The sequence below is a fragment of the Brienomyrus brachyistius genome, chromosome 2 (assembly GCF_023856365.1).
Source record: "Brienomyrus brachyistius isolate T26 chromosome 2, BBRACH_0.4, whole genome shotgun sequence".
NCBI lineage: Eukaryota > Metazoa > Chordata > Actinopteri > Osteoglossiformes > Mormyridae > Brienomyrus > Brienomyrus brachyistius.
The window spans coordinates 743,557-763,826 of NC_064534.1; the positions used below are offsets into that span (position 1 = coordinate 743,557).

General features: G+C 49.4%; 3 protein-coding genes across 11 annotated transcripts in view; 2 read left to right on the forward strand and 1 right to left on the reverse strand.

Annotated features, from left to right (window-relative positions):
* The first annotated feature begins 1,606 nt into the window (after nt 1-1,606).
* Nucleotides 1,607-17,376, forward strand: LOC125713274 (4-hydroxyphenylpyruvate dioxygenase-like). The gene is made up of 15 exons (XM_048984278.1): nt 1,607-1,763; nt 1,866-2,008; nt 2,295-2,321; nt 2,507-2,569; nt 3,304-3,408; nt 7,733-7,775; nt 7,924-8,006; nt 8,091-8,180; nt 8,374-8,477; nt 11,411-11,488; nt 11,996-12,158; nt 12,715-12,786; nt 13,132-13,254; nt 13,556-13,672; nt 13,781-17,376. Exons 2-15 carry the CDS (start codon nt 2,006-2,008, stop codon nt 13,889-13,891), a joined length of 1,182 nt encoding a protein of 393 aa, XP_048840235.1. The 5' UTR covers nt 1,607-1,763; nt 1,866-2,005; the 3' UTR covers nt 13,892-17,376.
* Nucleotides 13,929-17,376, forward strand: LOC125713266 (uncharacterized). The gene is made up of 2 exons (XM_048984266.1): nt 13,929-14,059; nt 14,093-17,376. The coding sequence occupies exons 1-2, from the start codon at nt 13,956-13,958 to the stop codon at nt 15,483-15,485; spliced, it is 1,497 nt and encodes a 498-aa protein (XP_048840223.1). The 5' UTR covers nt 13,929-13,955; the 3' UTR covers nt 15,486-17,376.
* The window catches only part of LOC125713227 (histone-lysine N-methyltransferase SETD1B-A-like), a 39,120-nt gene continuing 35,756 nt past the window's right edge, over nt 16,907-20,270 (reverse strand). For 5 of the 9 annotated variants that reach the window (XM_048984253.1, XM_048984243.1, XM_048984235.1 and 2 more), the window contains one exon: nt 16,907-20,218. In XM_048984253.1, the coding sequence (XP_048840210.1) occupies nt 20,045-20,218 (174 nt within the window). In that variant the 3' untranslated portion in view covers nt 16,907-20,044. The remainder of the gene's footprint in view (nt 20,219-20,270) is intronic. The other 4 variants (XR_007383522.1, XR_007383520.1, XR_007383521.1 and 1 more) reach the window with 4 other exon arrangements.

Sequence of the window (20,270 nt, forward strand, 5' to 3'; positions counted from 1 at the left end):
GTGAACAGGTGGAGCTGGCTGGTTCTCCTTGCTGTGGATTCCCCTTGCAAAAGGCTGCTTTTTGATGCCTGTTACCTGGTTGTTTGTGTCTGCTGGGTGAGTGTATCATGTCTGGGGACGCCTTTGGGTCCTGGAGACCACAGCCAGACGCCTGCCACCTGACAGAGCCAGTGCTTCTTATTCCCCCAGGCTCCAATCAACAACAAGACGCCCACGGCTCCGAAAGCACCCTTGTGACTAACAATAACACAGCTTTACCAGAGCTAACCACAAGGGGGCGTCTCCTGGGCTCCCTCACACACAGCCACGCTGTGGAGACCAACACGCAAAGTCGGCAATTTGATTCGATCCAGAACTGCGCTCAGCGGCTCTTAGTTACTTTGCCATTTCTACACTAATAAACAGCTCCTTTGCCCAAGCCATGCAAATTACCAACATTCACACGTCCCCTGGCAGTAACATCCATGGCACCTGCACTTCACACATCCGTTATTGTGCTTCAGTAAGGCTCAACAAATAAGTAATGCAATGCACCTGTTGCACATGGTCATGAAGGTCTTGAATCTTGAAATTGTACAGCCAGGGCTGGGCTCTCAGAGAGTGTCTGGGAGACCAGATTCCGACAGCAAGAAATGTCTGGTTTGCAAATTTAGCTAATTCTGAAGACCGATTTTGAAAACTTAAAACAGGAAAACTAAGAACCTTCCTTGTACATAAACAGTTTTTATGACTTTGCATTAAAGCCAAATGAAAATCTCTCCATCAGCCTGGCTGACGCCAAAGTGTGACAGTGTGTAGCTCAGTAGGTTTGGGGTCTAGAAGGTTGTGGATTCAAATCTCATGGCCAGTAGAGTAATCATATCACTGTCTCGCCATTGAGTAAGACCCTAAACCCAAATGTTCCTTCGGCACTGAACCCTGCAGTCAAACCTTAAGTGTTACATCGCTTTATACTAAACACGCCCACATTACTCCCACTTAAGTGCTCCAGTCCTACAATTTGAGTTGTCAAAAATTAAAATTTCATTTTAATGGCTTAGTACAGTCATTTGGTACGAGAATTTGTTTAATGAGAATTTTGTTTCAGATATTTTACCCCGTAACAAAAAATTCTGCTTCAGTCACTAGCCAAGTAAATGCAATGTGTTCATGTGTGGAGTTAGCACATCTACCCATGTCATTGCGGGTTTTCCAGACCACCACAGTCCTGCACAGGGCAAGTGGTTATCAAAGATGGATGGATGGATGCACATACTGGCGGATAGATGGATGGCTTTCACTGGGTTTCCTAATAAACTTATTTTTAAATCTGCATTAATCAATTTTCAGTTCTATTTGCTTATTTGAGACTTATTAACTTATTTTATCTTATTTGTTTTTTTTGGCACATGTTTATTTTACTTAAAATGCAGTTAGAGCTTTTAAGCTTTTCGGTGAATTATGGGATCGTTTGATAACTACATCTGCTTGCCGTATTTGTTACATGTAACGCGCGGACATGTCGGCGCTCCCTGCGCGCGGGTTTGGCGCGGCTGAGCGCGTGAGCGCTGCGAGCCAATCGGGAGCGATTTTCAGCGCGATACCTCTCAGCCGGCGGATTTAACGGCACACGCGCTTCCCTTCACATGGTGTACAGAAGGGCGGCCTAAAATCGGAAAATACTACAGAGTCTGCAGTTGTTTGCAAAGAAACCTGGTCATTCAAAAAAGAAAATAATTGACGTATTAACTACCTGAATTGTTTGTTTTTATATTGTTTCTGAGGTATATTGTCACGCTTTGCGACATTATTATTATTGTTATTATTATACTCAGGTTTACTCTTTCTAATACTCTTTCTTTATGTCGCTTGCAATCTCTGGCAAGAAATTACGAAACTTCAGCATCATTACCTGCGGCAACACCCGCCCCTCTGCGCGCTCCCGTGCCTGCGATCCGGGAACGATAGTCAATTTTAAGTTGGCGAGTTTTCTGTGCAGACTGTCGAGCAAGGATCCGAAGCTAGAATGGTAAAAACCCGTGATTTGTGACATTTTTCTTTAAAGTGTTTATTAATAATTATTATGTTTAGTGTCTTAGTAGGCCATCTAAATAATTAATTGCATATGTAAACGAAAACTGCATGTGAGAATGACTTCCCAGGTATGTTATTGTTGAAGTATATATATATCGATATATCTTTAACTATATAATTATTGTCAAATAAAATTATTTACTGTTAGTGACATAAAAAAGTGATTTTAGCCATTTTCGGCGGATATTTATAAAATGTTATTGTTTTTTTTATTATTTTAGACAACATACACTGATAAAGGCGAAAAGGTATGTAACTAAAGTTTTAATATAAATCGCATTTTTAATCAATGCGAACGTTAAATTGTTTATATTTAAATGCATGCATGCAGTATGTCATACAAGCCTATAAAACATATGGAAATACAATTACATATTTACAAGCGGAAAATCCGCCCGTATGTTGTTCTTTCTTTGTTCTCTGTGCCCATCAGCACGAGCGAGGCAGGTTTATCTGCTTCGACCACATCACCTTCTGGGTCGGCAATGCGAAACAGGTAAAGGCGACCACGCGGAATGCGTTTTTTCTTCTTTTATTTCCGGTTTCCTTCTATTCTTTTGAGGGGCGTTCCTTTAGAAAATGACTATTGGCTATCCAGAGGGTGGAGATAAATTCGTAAGCTCGTAAGTCAAGCTACTCCATTTTTGCTTTAACTAGATCCACATTGAAAGGCTAAACAATTTCATCTGTGGCTTGGGGGAGTCGGGGGTTAAATTAGAGACATCTGGGCTGGCAGAAAGCCTCACAAATAACAACAGTACAGAGAGGGTGGTGATTTGCCTTTGTATTAAACAATATTACTATTAACAGTTATTATTCTTGTCATACTTTTAGAAAATGAAACGTTTATCGTTGATGTAGTGTAAGCTTTATTTTTAAACCCAAAGAGCAAAACGTCATTCATTTAAAAGAGTGGAATATTCTAGGGTTTTACTAACATTCCAGGAAATCGCAGAGGACAAGGTGCTGCTGCTCGGTAACACGTGTCAGGATATTTGTAAGATTTCTGTAGCATTTTCAAGTACTTTAATATTAAGTATGTTACAAAGATTATGGAGACACCAAACAGCAGTAACCTATGTGCTTATGATGTAAATCTGAAAGCTTATAATTATAATTATGCGCTCCATGTGTATAATTAATGTTATATTAATGTAACCAGTAGTGAATCTGGTTACGGGCCACAGGTGGCTGTAAAGCAACCTCTGTACTCTGGCTTCCTTCCGTTAGGCTGCTTCCTTCTATTGCAACAAGATGGGATTTGAACCTCTGGCCTACCAAGGACTGGAGACAGGGAACCGGGAGGTGGTGTCCCATGTGGTCAAGCAGGACAAGGTGGGACTCATGACTTGATCCGAGAGATGTGGGCTGTTTGTCCAACATAATCGGTACTGGATTTAAGATGGAAGTAAGAGATGAATCGAGAGCAGAGGTCACTTTAACCAAATATTTTCAGTCATTGACTCAATATTTCTAACAAGCCGTCCCTCATTTTGACAGATTAGCACACTGAGGGAAGTCTACCGTAAATTTAAGCCCAGTTGGTGGCAAGTCGTCTGCAAACCAGTTAACTATTGTATAGTCTTGTCTGCATGACTTCATTGTCTTATACCGATAAACTGCCTTTCACAAGCACTGGGGCTAGACTGAGAAACTCTGAAGTTACGCAGAAGTGCCAGGAAAAGAAGTAGCTGAGCAAAAAGTGATCAGATGGGATTAATTTTATACCTCAGTTACCTTTAATGCATCAGTGATGCATTAACCAGTTATTATTAACCAGTGATGCATCAACCATTAACCCCAGTGATGCATTAACCTTTTTGCTTTCATCTCCTTTTTTCTACATTGGAAAATTTGATCGATAACCAATATACTTTTTATTATATACCGGTGCCAGCAGTGAAACTTGCCGGTGATTATTAGGGAAATAACGTTACATATTTTTTTGTTCTGTGCAAACCAGAAGATCAACCTCATTGCCAGATTTAATAATGAATTATAAACGTTGAGGTCCTATGAGTAAAAGACTGTGTTCCATTCTGATTTCAATCGATTCACCAATAACTAATAAAGCTGACTTGTTCATACTCATTTGTTTTGGTCTGGCAGTGTAGTTTCGTATAGCTTTGTGTGAAACTAAGTGTGAAGAGCTTTCATGTATCTCCCGTGCTTGTTTAGCATAAAGGTCACAGTTCCTGCTGTGCAGTCTAAAAAAGACAAATGAAAGTGGCCAGGAACCACAGAAGTTCCCAGTGAAGATGGCGATCAGGGCTTGCAGGCCCGAAGGGTGTCACAGGCAGAAGGGCGAGCAGGCCAGAAGGGTGTCACAGGCAGAAGGGCGAGCAGGCCGGAAGGACGTCACAGGCAGAAGGGCGAGCAGGCCGGAAGGACGTCACAGGCAGAAGGGCGAGCAGGCTGGAAAGGTGTCACAGGCAGAAGGGCGAGCAGGCTGGAAGGGTGTCACAGGCAGAAGGGCGAGCAGGCAAGAAGGATATCGCAGGCCGGAAGGGTGTCACAGGCAGAAGGGCTTGCAGGCAGGAAGGGTGTCACAGGCAGAAGGGCGAGCAGGCTGGACGGGTGTCACAGGCAGAAGGGCGAGCAGGCAAGAAGGATATCGCAGGCCGGAAGGGTGTCACAGGCAGAAGGGCTTGCAGGCCGGAAGGACGTCACAGGCAGAAGGGCGAGCAGGCTGGAAGGGTGTCACAGGCAGAAGGGCGAGCAGGCAAGAAGGATATCGCAGGCCGGAAGGGTGTCACAGGCAGAAGGGCGAGCAGGCTGGAAGGGTGTCACAGGCAGAAGGGCGAGCAGGCAAGAAGGATATCGCAGGCCGGAAGGGTGTCACAGGCAGAAGGGCTTGCAGGCAGAAGGGCGAGCAGGCCGGAAGGACGTCACAGGCAGAAGGGCGAGCAGGCCGGAAGGACGTAACAGGCAGAAGGGCAAGTAGGCTGGAAGGGTGTCACAGGCAGAAGGGCGAGCAGGCCGGAAGGACGTCACAGGCAGAAGGGCGAGCAGGCTGGAAGGGTGTCACAGGCAGAAGGGCTTGCAGGCAGGAAGGGTGTCACAGGCAGAAGGGCGAGCAGGCCGGAAGGACGTAACAGGCAGAAGGGCAAGTAGGCTGGAAGGGTGTCACAGGCAGAAGGGCGAGCAGGCCGGAAGGACATCACAGGCAGAAGGGCGAGCAGGCCGGAAGGACGTCACAGGCAGAAGGGCGAGCAGGCTGGAAGGGTGTCACAGGCAGAAGGGCGAGCAGGCTGGAAGGGTGTCACAGGCAGAAGGGCTTGCAGGCAGGAAGGGTGTCACAGGCAGAAGGGCGAGCAGGCCGGAAGGACGTAACAGGCAGAAGGGCAAGTAGGCTGGAAGGGTGTCACAGGCAGAAGGGCGAGCAGGCCGGAAGGACATCACAGGCAGAAGGGCGAGCAGGCCGGAAGGACGTCACAGGCAGAAGGGCGAGCAGGCTGGAAGGGTGTCACAGGCAGAAGGGCGAGCAGGCTGGAAGGGTGTCACAGGCAGAAGGGCGAGCAGGCAAGAAGGATATCGCAGGCCGGAAGAGTGTCACAGGCAGAAGGGCTTGCAGGCAGGAAGGGTGTCACAGGCAGAAGGGCGAGCAGGCTGGAAGGGTGTCACAGGCAGAAGGGCGAGCAGGCAAGAAGGACATCACAGGCAGAAGGGCGAGCAGGCCGGAAGGACGTCACAGGCAGAAGGGCGAGCAGGCCGGAAGGGTGTCACAGGCAGAAGGGCGAGCAGGCCGGAAGGACGTCACAGGCAGAAGGGCGAGCAGGCTGGAAGGGTGTCACAGGCAGAAGGGCGAGCAGGCAAGAAGGACGTCACAGGCAGAAGGGCGAGCAGGCCGGAAGGACGTCACAGGCAGAAGGGCGAGCAGGCCGGAAGGGTGTCACAGGCAGAAGGGCGAGCAGGCCGGAAGGACGTCACAGGCAGAAGGGCGAGCAGGCCGGAAGGACATCACAGGCAGAAGGGCGAGCAGGCCGGAAGGACGTCACAGGCAGAAGGGCGAGCAGGCCGGAAGGACGTCACAGGTAGAAGGCCGAGCAGGCCGGAAGGGTGTCACAGGCAGAAGGGCGAGCAGGCCGGAAGGGTGTCACAGGCAGAAGGGCGAGCAGGCAAGAAGGACATCGCAGGCTGGAAAGGTGTCACGGGCAGAAGGGCGAGCAGGCCGGATGGACGTCACAGGCAGAAGGGCGAGCAGGCTGGAAGGATGTCATAGGTAGTGGAGATGTCGTAGACAGCAGGGTAGGCAAGATATCTTGAAAATTTGGGGTCTCCATGCAGCACCCCCAGCGGGAGTAGGGGAAATAAAATGTGCAATTTTCCAAAACTGGGGAGACTAGATATGTAATATGTAAGCTCCGGCAGATACGGCTATGGCAGCATAAGTAGGAGGGAGAGGCAAGTGGGAATGCAGGCAGGGGGAGTCCCTGAAATGTCAGCACTCCAGTTCCACAAAGGGGTGTGACGCTAGAGTGACAGCACTGACAGTCCAGTTTATCCAAAGCCAATGGCACTGATCCCCACCCAGCTCTACACCTCACACTATAGGTCTGACTGGGAGTGAGGAGTGGGAGAACTAGTGTCCCTATAAGCTAAACTAAACAGGTGTGTTTTTTTTAGTCTAGACTTGAATATCGAGAGTGAGCCTGAAACCCGCACATCTGGTGGAAGACCATTCCACAGCTCTGTAGGAGAAAGCTCTGCAGCCTGCCGTAGCTATTTCTACCCTGGGTACTAACAGATATCCTGTGCCTTGAGAACGAAACAAGTGTAGAGGGTTGTATGTGGTCAGCAGGTCACTAAGGTATTCTGGTGCAAGACCATTCATTGCTTTACAGGTTAATAGCAGTATTTTATAGTCAATCCGAGACATAACTGGTAGCCAGTGAAGGGAGCATAGAACAGGGCTAATATGATCAAATTGTTTAGTGTTTGTAAGACCTCTGGCTGCTGCATTCTGTGCCAGCTGAAGTTTATGTAAGGATCCAGATGGGAAACCAGAAAGGAGGGCATGACAGTAGTCCAGCCTGGAAGTTATAGAGGCATGTATTTGTTTTTCTGCATCATGAAAGGAGAGCATCTTCCGAAGCTTGTCTATGTTCCGTAGATGATAGAACACAATTCTACTAATACATTTTATGTGAGTATTGAAACATAAATCTGAATCAACAACGCCGCACACGGCGGGATATTACACAATAGCTAGGACAAATGAGGATCAGGGAAGGGCTGAGTGTAAACACGTGTAAGGGTACGCACAGCAATCAGATATACAACACAAGTATCTTCACTAAGAAATGCAATCGGGCTATACACAAGACATAAATGAGGCGATATACACGCGGCGATATACACGCGGCGATATACACGCGGCGATATACACGCAGCGATATATACGCGCTTGCGAGGCGTGCCGGGACATGTCGATACCGCCGATGCTACAATACATAATGACAGAATTTTTACAACCTTGTCTGTCAGAATGCCAGTAGACAAAATGTAGGGTTGAGAAAGTCTAGGGTGAGAAAGCCTAATTCATCTTCTGGGCGAGAAGAAGGGGCTCAAAATGTAAAGAGGTAGCCAGTCTGATCTGGGAACAGCATGTGAACGAGGCCACTGTTGATGGCTTTATTTTCAATCTGTCTCCTTGCAGATCATTTTTGTTTTCTCATCTGCACTGAATCCTGGAAATAAAGGTAAGAAAGTGAAGCTCCCAGTGTCTGCATGCAAGGATTTTATAAGACCTCAGACTTAGTGGTGCTGAGAGGTGCTTAGTGGGTTACCAAGCCGGGCCTGACTACACCGGAATCCTGCTCCGCTTCCTTCCCTGACTTGGCCAACCAGAGATGGGGGAGCACCTAGTGAAGCACGGCGACGGGGTCAAAGATGTCGCCTTTAGTGTGGAGGACCTGGACTTCCTGGTTCAGGTATGGGCAGACTGTGAAGAGCAGCAGCCGTTCTTCTCTGCCTTCCTGCCTCTCAGTGATGGGGGGCCATCCTTCTGTCTGCAGAAAGCCAAAGAGCGAGGAGCCGTCATCCTGAAGGAGCCCCATGTGCTGGAAGATGGACATGGCTCTGTGAAGATGGCTGTTCTTCAGACTGTAAGTGGCAGAGTGATGTCACTGCTGGAGTGCTACCCTGTAGCTGCTCAGAGTGACAGAAGTGAGCATCCTGAACTGTCCATGTCTGCAGAGTGGTTAGAGCTCGGTTGTGTTTCCCATGAGCTCTGTGTTTTCCTGCCTGAGGGAGTGTGTGCCGATGCAGTGACACGCAGGCCTTTTGCTGTCTTTGCAGTATGGTGACACCACACACACCCTCGTGGAGAGAAAGGCTTACACAGGCCTCTTCCTGCCCGGCTTCCACCCGCCTCCCTTCCAGGATCCACTGCTTGCTAAGCTGTGAGTACAGAGGGCGTGGCCTGCAGGGGTGGAATATGAGAACGGATGGCGTGGACAGCAGGGGTGGGATATGAGCATGGAGGGCGTGGCCAGCAGAGGCACGATATGAGAACAGAGGGCGTGGCCAGCAGGGGCGGCATATGAGAACGGAGGGCGTGGCCAGCAGAGGCGGGATATGAGACCGGAAGGCGAGGCCAGCAGAGGCGGGATATGAGAATGGAGGGTCAGGCCATCAGAGGCGGGATATGAGAACGGAGCGTGGCCAGCAGGGGCGGCATATGAGAACGGAGGGCGTGGCCAGCAGTGGCGCGATATGAGAACAGAGGGCGTGGCCAGCAGGAGCGGCATATGAGAACGGAGGGCGTGGCCAGCAGGGGCGGCATATGTGAACGGAGGGCGTGGCCAGCAGAGGCGGGATATGAGACCGGAAGGCGAGGCGAGCAGAGGCGGGATATGAGAACGGAGGGCGTGGCTAGCAGGGGCGGGATATGAGAACGGAGTTCCTGGCCAGCAGGAGTGGAATATGAGAACGGAGGGCGTGGCCAGCAGAGGCAGGATATGAGAACGGAGGGTGAGGCCAGTAGGGGCGGGATATGAGAACAGAGGGTGTGGCCAGCAGGGGCGGCATATGAGAACGGAGGGCGTGGCCAGCAGGTGCGGGATATGAGAACGGAGTTCCTGGCCAGCAGGAGTGGAATATGAGAACGGAGGGCGTGGCCAGCAAGGGTGACATATGAGAACGAATGGCATGGCCTGCAGGAGTGGAATATGAGAACGGAGGGTTTGGCCAGCATGGGTGGGATATGAGAACAGAGGGCGTGGCCAGCAGGGGCAGGATATCAGAACGGAGGGTGTGGCCAGTAGGGGTGGGATATGAGAACAGAGGGCGTGGCCAACAGGGGCGGGATATGAGAACGGAAGGCGTGGCCAGCAGGGGCGGGATATGAGAATGGAAGGCGTGGCCAGCAGGGGTGGGATATGAGAACAGAGGGCGTATCCAGCAGGGGTGGGATGACAGGAATTATATAGCTCTATACGTGAAATAGGTACATGTGACTTAAATGGGAGTCATAAATCTGTTTATTGAAATGACTGCAGAAGGAGCTTCTTGAGTTTAGCCAGACACAGAGCAGACTCCCCAGGGACATATGCCTGGGTCCTGACTGAACACAGTGTGGTAGAAAAATTTGAAATATAACACTCTAAAAAAATAAAATAATAAAAGTCTGGACCTCTCTGTTTGGTGAGTAAAGGAAATCTCTTTTATTCTAGCAATTCGCTCCCGTCACACAATACACAGTGGTGCCACTCAAAATCACGGACTTTCCCAAGGTCTCGTGCATCCACCTAACCCACGTAATAGGTCACTCGGGTCTCCACTTGGACCGCACCCTTTCCCTATTACAGGTGGATGAGCGCTCTCCCTACGGCCTTCCTATCCGCGTTCAGCGCTTCCCCGTGCTTGGATTCCCACAGTCATGGCGGACTCTCACACACTCAAACACTACCAAAACATGACCTTCAGCAACAAGCAAAGCAGCAGCAAAAATGAATAAACAGAGAAGCCTTTACCTCACCAACACAGGTCCAGCCAAATCAGTCTCAGGAATGTTCAGCTCTAGGACAGCGTGATCTTCATTGTTCCTTGATGAGGGACTGGGCCAATCCTCAATCTCATCTGGATCTGGTCCCATCAGGCTCTACGCCTTACCTACATCTATCGCAGGACCCCATCGTCTGCAACAAACAAAGAACTCAGCTGCCCCACGTTGGGCGCCAAACTGTGGTAGAAAAATTTGAAATATAACACTTAGAATAAAAGTCTGGACCTCTCAGTTTAGTGGGTAAAGGAAATCTCTTTTATTCGAGCAATTCAGCAAAGCACTCCCCTCACACTCTGGCACTCGGTACCAAGTCACCCGGAGCTCACAGAGCAACCAGTTGATAAACCATAACTCCTAATTCCCAATAAGAACTTCTAAATCCTGATTGGTCACAAAACACCAATGAACCAAGCAGCAAACGTATAACAAACACCATTCTCCTACTCCATTGGTTTACCTTGGTGGCAAGGTAAAATCCACCCATCTAGGTCAGTTTACCAGAATCTGTCTCGGCTTCTAGACTCTACTTGAGATATGTATATAGATATTGATCATATGACATTGAATCACTATTTATGTTTGGGTGTTCCATTGATTAATGATTAACACATTGACGTCCTTGTCATTGAATCACTGCAAATACATGGTTAACATATGATTAGTATGATTAACATAATTATACATTTGCACTACCGCATAGCTTGCTATACATTGTCTGCCGCAACTATTTTATAAAGCTATAACTTGCTGTGCACCAGTTGGGGCAGCTTCGAATCTCTTGCTGCAGGTGGTTTCTCCCCCCACTTTGTTCCGCTGTCTGCCTCTCCAAGGTCCAAGCTTTCCTCAGGGTCTGTGGAACTTACTGCAGGCAGCTATCGCAAAGCAAGGTCACACAGTATTTAAAACAATCTCTTCTCGCCTAAGGCCTAAGACATAACAGACCCAATATGCCAGCCTCCCGGGCCTACCATTGTCCAATTTTACTTCCACACTAGAGCAGACTCCCCAGGGACATACACCTGGGTCCTGACTGAACATAGAGCAGACTCCTCAGGGACATATGCCTGGGTCCTGACTGAATACAGAACAGACTCCCCAGGGACATACGCCTGGGTCCTGACTGAACACTGAGCAGACTCCCCAGGAACATATGCCTGGGTCCTGACTGAGCACAGAGCAGACTCCACAGGGACATATGCCTGGGTCCTGACTGAACACTGAGCAAACTCCCAAGGGACATACGCCTGGGTCCTGACTGAATACAGAGCAGAATCCCCAGGAACATATGCCTGGGTCCTGACTGTGTATTGCTGTCCCTTACTCCTGCAGGCTGAGTGGCAATCTGAATTTCATTGACCATGTGGTCGGGAATCAGCCGGACAGCGAGATGATCTCGGCGGTGGAGTGGTAAGGGTGCTGGAGAGAATACAGCAGCAGACAACCAATAACACACTCACGGGACACCAGCGCATACTGACAAAGAGCATTAGTACATGATATACAACAGCAACTGTTCTGAGGAGCACTGTTAATACCTGAACTACACACCAGGACCTGTACTGATAATGGGTGTTAGCACAATAACTGTATTGACAAGTGCAGTCAGAATTCTGTTATCTAATATAAGTTTCAGCCTCATGGAGTGAAGGAGTCCACACATTGGGGGACATTATTGTGTTATTATTATTACTCTTAATGTTTCTCTACTCCTCTGGGCCTCCCTTGCATCTGGAGATATTTAACCCTCCAGCCTCTCTCAGAACTGCTTCACTACTTCTAATCACTGGAGTAAAAGAATTTACTGGGTTTCAGTTTCTTCATCCAGGGCTGCCCACGGGGCCAGATGGGGTTACAGTTGCTGCAGGGGTGGCATGGCCTCTCTTATTGCTGATTGGCTGTGATGGTCTCACAAAGGTACCAGATGAATTTGCTGTTCCACCGCTTCTGGTCGGTGGATGACAAGCAGCTACAGACAGACTTCAGTGCCTTGCGGTCTATAGTGGTAGCCAACCATGAGGAAACAGTGAAGATGCCCATCAATGAGCCAGCCCTGGGGAAACGCAAGTCCCAGATACAGGTGAGGGAGCACTCACAGCTCATCTTGAAGCATGTGATTCTGTGACCGGAAGGTTATTAGCTTGAATGCTGTTGGGCCCTTGAGCAACAGCCCTAACCTTAAAAACTCCTGGGGGGCTGAAAAGATGGCCAACCCTGCGCTCTGACCTCAAGCTGCACTCTTGTAGGAGAGCAATTTGTGAAAATCCAAGGAATTCTAGTGCACTCACGCTTGTCCAAGGGGCAAATCAAGTATTTTTACATTTACATTTACATTTACAGCATTTGGCAGACGCCCTTAGCCAGAGCAACTTACATAAGGGCTTTAAGACTCTGCAATGAATTTTCCGATAATAGCTCAATAAGGACCCAGGCTATGAATACCATCTATCTGAATTTTCTTTTATACACACACACAAGGAAAAGAGCTCAGAGTAAGAATACAGAAGTACTACTTCAGTTGTCGCGTGGAGACAGTCAAGGATTCAGCTGTTCGGACATCAAGGGGGAGTTCATTCCACCAACTATTATTATTACCAAGTATTATTTTTGTTTGTTGTTGTTCTTGTTATCTCTAGGAGTATGTGGAGTACTATGGGGGCCCGGGGGTCCAGCATATCGCCATGAACACGTCAGACATCATCACAGCTGTAAGAACTTCGCAGCCTCTTGCCTTGGGCAGCTACACTAAATATTCCAGCTTCACTTTAGCAACTCCATGGTCGTTTGGGTTCAGAAATGATAGCAGCCAGTCAGAATTAAATCTATATTTGTTTAGACTTTATGACATTCATGCATTGTAGCAAGACACATTTGTATATGGACATTCTGTCATATTTAGTACAATTACCATAGATATACCACAATACAGTGGAAGCAGAACAAGGCAACAGAAAAAGTGAAATGCCTGGTGATTATTGTACTGTGTTGTATTGTACTGTATTGTATTGTATTGTACTGCATAGAGGTTTTTATTATTTTTACTGTTTTTTTAGATCCGTAACCTGAAGGAACGTGGAATGGAGTTCATGAACGTTCCGGATACTTACTACCAGCAGCTAAGAGAGAGACTGAAAGTGTCCAAAGTGAAGATCAGCGAGGATTTGGATGCTCTGCAGGTGAGGGGCAGCACATGGAGCTCAGCACAGGACACCAAAAGTCGGAGCTCAGAGAAACACTGACATTTAGTGACCCCCCCAAAGGCCAGCGATATTCCGGCCTTTATAACCTATTTAAAATGGGATTCAGTAATTAATACAGCAGTTTTACACAGAAGAACCAGATTATATCCTGCTTTTCAGTCAAAATACAAACTGAGCTCTCACTAATACTGTACAGTGACCATGGAAAAACATCAGGGATTCAGCAGCTATTGCTGTGTGGACCCCTAATAATAATGTTTAATCTGTGGCTTTTCAGGAACTGAAGATCCTGGTGGATTATGACGATCATGGGTACCTGCTCCAGATCTTCACCAAGCCTGTACAGGACCGGCCTACTGTCTTCCTGGAAGTCATTCAACGACATAACCATCAGGTGTGTTTCAGGGCAAAGCCCTATGCCAGTGCTTACTGAGGCGTTGGTGCTTAATCAAGCCAGTGCCACACTGCTTCCTGTACAGAAGAGCTGTAACTGCAATTTCAGGGTTTTGGCGCCGGAAACTTCAAGTCCCTGTTTGAAGCCATCGAAGCCGACCAGAATGCCAGAGGAAACCTGACTGTGCTGAACGCCACTGGCCTGTCAGAGTCCATGTGAGAGCCTGACACCAAACGCCCTTATACCCCACACGGGGCTGACACCAAACGCCCTTATACCCCACATGGGGCTGACACCAAACGCCCTTATACCCCACACGGGGCTGACACCAAACGCCCTTATACCCCACACGGGGCTGACACCAAACACCCTTATACCCCACACGGGGTTGAAACCAAACGCCCTTATACCCCACACCAGGCTGACACCAAACGCCCTTATACCCCACACAGGGATGACACCAAGCGCCCTTATACCCCACACGGGGCTGACACCAAACGCCCTTATACCCCACACGGGACTGACACCAAACGCTCTTATACCCCACACAGGGCTGACACCAAACACCCTTATACCCCACACAGGGCTGACACCAAACGCCCTTATACCCCACATGGGGCTGACACCAAACACCCTTAAACCCCACACGGGGCTGACACCAAACGCCCTTATACCCCACACGGGGCTGACACCAAACGCCCTTATACCCCACACGGGGCTGACACCAAACGCCCTTATACCCCACACGGGACTGACACCAAACGCCCTTATACCCCACACGGGACTGACACCAAACGCTCTTATACCCCACACAGGGCTGACACCAAACACCCTTATACCCCACACAGGGCTGACACCAAACGCCCTTATACCCCACATGGGGCTGACACCAAACACCCTTATACCCCACACGGGGCTGACACCAAACGCCCTTATACCCCACACCGGGCTGACACCAAACGCCCTTATACCCCACACAGGGATGACACCAAGCGCCCTTATACCCCACACGGGGCTGACACCAAACGCCCTTATACCCCACACGGGACTGACACCAAACGCTCTTATACCCCACACAGGGCTGACACCAAACACCCTTATACCCCACACAGGGCTGACACCAAACGCCCTTATACCCCACATGGGGCTGACACCAAACACCCTTATACCCCACACGGGGCTGACACCAAGTGCCCTTATACCCCACACGGGGCTGACACCAAACGCCCTTATACCCCACACGGGGCTGACACCAAGCGCCCTTATACCCCACATGGGGCTGACACCAAACGCCCTTATACCCCACATGGGGCTGACACAAAACGCCCTTATACCCCACACGGGGCTGACACCAAACACCCTTATACCCCACATGGAGCTGACACCAAACGCCCTTATACCCCACATGGGGCTGACACCAAACGCCCTTATACCCCACACGGGGCTGACACCAAACGCCCTTATACCCCACATGGGGCTGACACCAAACACCCTTATACCCCACACAGGGATAACACCAAACACCCTTATACCCCACATGGAGCTGACACCAAACGCCCTTATACCCCACATGGAGCTGACACCAAACGCCCTTATACCCCACATGGGGCTGACACCAAACGCCCTTATACCCCACACGGGGCTGACACCAAACGCCCTTATACCCCACATGGAGCTGACACCAAACGCCCTTATACCCCACATGGGGCTGACACCAAACGCCCTTATACCCTACACGGGGCTGACACCAAACACCCTTGTACCCCACACGGGGATGACACTAACGGTCATATGTATATTCCATAGTATTTAGATGTGATTAGTTGGTATTATCATTGTAGTGGAAGCTTTCTGTCCTCATGAAAAATATTAATCATAATACTGAAATCCTAGTAATAAATATGTATTTTCATAAATATATATTTTAAATATAATCACAGGAATAAAAATTTTCAATGTTGAAGTTAATTTAGCAGTGAATTAAGCTGTAGTCTCTTCTATTTGACGTAAATCAATAAATAAATTGTGGCCAGTGACATGTGGGCGCTCACACAGACACGTACAGCCAGGACACACGCCGCACTGCCTATACTCATGCCCATTTATTCAGCAGCCAGGACTCCGACACACACGCCGCACTGCCTATACTCATGCCAATTCGTTCAGCAGCCAGGACTCCGACACACACGCCGCACTGCCTATACTCATGCCAATTCGTTCAGCAGCCAGGACTCCGACACACACGCCGCACTGCCTATACTCATGCCAATTCGTTCAGCAGCCAGTACTCCGACACGCACGCCGCACTGCCTATACTCATGCCAATTCGTTCAGCAGCCAGTACTCCGACACGCACGCCGCACTGCCTATACTCATACCAATTCGTTCAGCAGCCAGGACTCCGACACGCACGCCGCACTGCCTATACTCATGCCCATTTATTCAGCAGCCAGGACTCCGACACACACGCCGCACTGCCTATACTCATGCCAATTCGTTCAGCAGCCAGTACTCCGACACGCACGCCGCACTGCCTATACTCATGCCAATTCGTTCAGCAGCCAGGACTCCGACACGCACGCCGCACTGCCTATACTCATGCCAATTCGTTCAGCAGCCAGGACTCCGACACACACGCCGCACTGCCTATACTCATGCCCATTCGCTCAGCAGCCAGGACTCCGACACACACGCCGCACTGCCTCTACTCATGCCCATTCGCTCAGCAGCCAGGACTCCGACACACACGCCGCACTGCCTATACTCATGCCAATTCGCTCAGCAGCCAGGACTCCGACACACACGCCGCACTGCCTATACTCATGCCCATTCGCTCAGCAGCCAGGACTCCGACACACACGCCGCACTGCCTATACTCATGCCAATTCGCTCAGCAGCCAGGACTCCGACACACACGCCGCACTGCCTATACTCATGCCAATTCGTTCAGCAGCCAGGACTCCGACACGCACGCCGCACTGCCTATACTCATGCCAATTCGCTCAGCAGCCAGGACTCCGACACACACGCCGCACTGCCTATACTCATGCCCATTCATTCACCTAAGGCCTGGCCATTTCGGCCGTAAGTAGAATGCACCCTCGCAACACAAGTGCAGTTACCTCACGTGTAACCGTAAATGCTTCAGGATACTCTCTGCGAGAGATCTGCAGGGCAGTCATGGGCTTCAACCATTCCCAATGCGTGGTAACAAAAGACACTGGCAGACACTGGTTAAAAAAATGTCAGTATGTTTATGGATTGCTTTATAAAAGTTACTATATACACAATGATACATAATCATGGATTCACACAAATTAACAATATGCAGAGCGAGACGAGTCAGATACCGAGAACTAAAAAACACAAAACAAAAAGGTACATTTCAAAACTAAATCATATTAATAACAAAATAACCTGTCTGTAACATTTTTTATTGCAAACCTTTCCAACATCGACACCCCCCCTTTCAGACAACTTGGCGTTTCTAAATGGCAGCACATTTAGAAATGTGATTTTTTTTTTAAGGGTGCCGATGTGCCGCAGATGTAGACAGATTGCAACAAGACTCATTTAAAACACTTCAGCTGGTATTTGATTCTTTTGGAAGGAATCATTTGTGCGTTTCTGTGTCTGTGTAAACGTGCGCATGTGTGTAAGTGTACATATAAACAATAAATACAGTTTAGCTTTGCATGAACACATCTGAACATTTCCTTGTTTTCTTTTAAAACGTTCTTTGCTCATTGTAATAAATAGATCATTTGAGGAATCTGACAAGCCCCCCGATTCGCTGTGTCGCCTCTTCTACACCATGAGCAGCTGTACACAGAATTTACAAAAAGGAACAGCTTGACACAAGCTGGGTGTGCGTCTGCCGCACGCTGGCTGTTTCTGCCGCCGGACCTTCCCTGGCCACTTCTCTGTGGCAAACCCCGAGCCTGCATGCGCACACTTACAAACCATTTACACTTTTTTTTTTACATCAAGAAAATAAAATGAGCTAAGAAAGGAGGGGGAGAAGACGTTTCCACAAGAAACACACTTTGCAGGAGAAGTTATGGATTCATGTACATGTATGAGGCACGCCTATGTTTCAAATAAGTCCTTTACTTTTATTTTACATGTTTTAATACTCCCTGAAAAGATCACAATTTTTTAAAAATATTTTAAATATGTACTTTGTTTTAAAAACAAAAATGTTAAAAAAAAAAAAAAGACTCATCCCTCACCCCCCATCATGCACAAGCGAACCTGTACAGTATAAACAAGAGCACAGCTTTAAAAACGCGACGACCTGCAGACCCTGTTCAAACCCCGGGAGCTGGAGGCCTGACAGGGGCCCCGGGCTCTTGGCCAACAGGGGCCACAGCCCCTAGTGCATTTGAAACAATGAAAATTGAACAATAAGACATGAACAAAAACAATACAAAATGTAGTGTATGTGCGAGCTGCCTCCCGCGATGGCGGAGGCGAAGGGGGCGCGACAGCCGGGGCCTCATGCTGGTGGCCGAGAAGCACCTTTGTAGCCACAGGCAGGAGACTCTTCCTGGGCCTTCTCCAGGTGAGGTGGGGTGGGGTGTCAGAATTGGCGAGGCATAGTGTCAAACAGTCAGTGTTAGGGTATGGGGGGCATTGTCTGGGAGACATAAACACTGTGAAGGCCCCCCCTTACAGCCTGGCTCAGCCCAGTAGTAGCACCAAGATGTCCATGACCTGTGAGGGGGGGCACTAAACATGCTTCAAAGTAAAGTCCTCCTGTATGATGAAGGGAAAGGCTTTGGCATCAAGGTCATGTTCTGGTTGGGGGGGGGGGCACCAGCCAATCACTAAGCAGCTGTGATGGACCACGAGCAGGCTCTTCAGCATGAACCTGACGCAGCTCCCAACAGAGAACAGTGGGGGAAAAAATCAGCTGCTGGTTTCACGTTATTTCTCCTGTGCAACCAGCAGATGGCAGCAGTTCCTATAGAATGCCAGGATTTCCTCGGGAGGGAAAACACTCAGGCTGGTACAGTGTTATAAGGACGGAACTCGATGTGTAAACTCTTTTTGCAGATGCGGGGGCTTTTTCATGAGAACTCAGTAAACGTAAAATAACTTAATATAACGGTGTGTAGTGTATGGAGAACGTGCGGGAATGCAGTCACTCCCACCTCCACTCCATCAGCAGCAAAGCCCCAAGGCCACAGGCTGCATGCCGTGATCTGCAGACCAGAGACCATGCAGCCCTGGCGCTCCAGGACCACGTGGCTTCTTCACATTATGACAGGTGGGGCTGTGCCACACACCATGCTACACCAGTACATCAATGAGCAGCAGCACTGCCAGCAGAAGGAAGAGATGCTTGTCATGACCTGGGGGGTCTGAAGGCGGAAGACAAGGGCGAGAAGGGGGAGCTGATGGATCAGGCCGCTGGAGGCAGGGTCTCCACAGACACTTGACTTGTGAGCACCTCACCTTGGTAAGAAACGGAAAGAAACCCAAAAGGAGATGCAAACAGTACACAGTCCACACACCATATCAGCCTCGAGGAGATGCCTAGAAACCGTGCCGGGAAGCCAACCGCTCACACCAGCTTCCTCCGACCCTTGTGCGAAGTGCCGCGAAGCCTCCCGCTGACGGCAACTCCCTCCGACCCTCATGCGACGTGCCGGAAAGCCGCCTGTTCACGCCAACTCCCTCCGACCCTCGTACAACGTGCCGGGAAGCCACCCGTTCACGTCAACTTCCTCCAACCCTCGTGTGACGTGCCAGAATGCCGCCCGTTCATACCAGCTCCCTCTGACCCTTGTACAACGTGCCAGGAAGCCTCCCGCTGACGGCAACTCCCTCCGACCCTCATGCGAAGTGCTGGGAAGCCGCCAGCTCACACCAGCTCCCTCTGTCCCTCGTAAGATGTGCCAGGAAGCCACCTGCTCACACCAGCTCCCTCTGTCCCTCGTAAGATGTGCCAGGAAGCCACCTGCTCACACCAGCTCCCTCTGTCCCTCGTAAGATGTGCCAGGAAGCCACCTCCTCACACCAGCTCCCTCTGTCCCTCGTAAGATGCCAGGAAGCCACCTCCTCACACCAGCTCCCTCTGTCCCTCGTAAGATGCCAGGAAGCCACCTCCTCACACCAGCTCCCGCCCTCCCATGCCAAGTCCAGCCAAAGATGCCGGTAACACCACACCACAACTCACTGTGCCAAAGGGCCCTCCTCACCCGAGTGCCAAACACTGATTCTCACAGTGCTGAGCTCTGGATTAGGGCATCTTCTACACCGACTCTGGGATACTCTACCCCTAGGATGTTAGAAGAAGGGGAAGACTCCCTATAATGCTAGGCTATACTTCGGGGTGACTCTCAGGGACCCACACCCTGAGAGACACTAATTAAGAGTCCCCCGGCAGTTTTCGGCCCCACAGAGGCAGGGGATTTTCTCATCCTCAATGGGGAACTTGTAGTCATAGGTGATCTCCTCGTTGACGTTGATGGGCTGCCTTGAGTAGATCACAATCTTCTTCTGCGACTCAACTGTGATGACCTTTGCATAGCAATTAGGCTGGAAAAGCAAAAAGACAGTGCCAAGTAAGTCCTGAGAAAGCCCCAAGGTG

Excerpts from the sequence above, each read along its gene's own strand:
- LOC125713274 (XM_048984278.1), top strand. Across the intron at positions 2,570-3,303 it reads GGGTCGGCAATGCGAAACAG|GCTGCTTCCTTCTATTGCAA; the intron begins GTAAAGGCGACC and ends TCCTTCCGTTAG. Across the intron at positions 7,776-7,923 it reads ACTGAATCCTGGAAATAAAG|AGATGGGGGAGCACCTAGTG; the intron begins GTAAGAAAGTGA and ends TTGGCCAACCAG.
- LOC125713266 (XM_048984266.1), top strand. The coding sequence starts at position 13,956 with ATGGGGCTGACACCAAACGCCCTTATACCCCACACGGGGCTGACACCA. Across the intron at positions 14,060-14,092 it reads ACCCTTATACCCCACACGGG|GCTGACACCAAACGCCCTTA; the intron begins GTTGAAACCAAA and ends ACCCCACACCAG.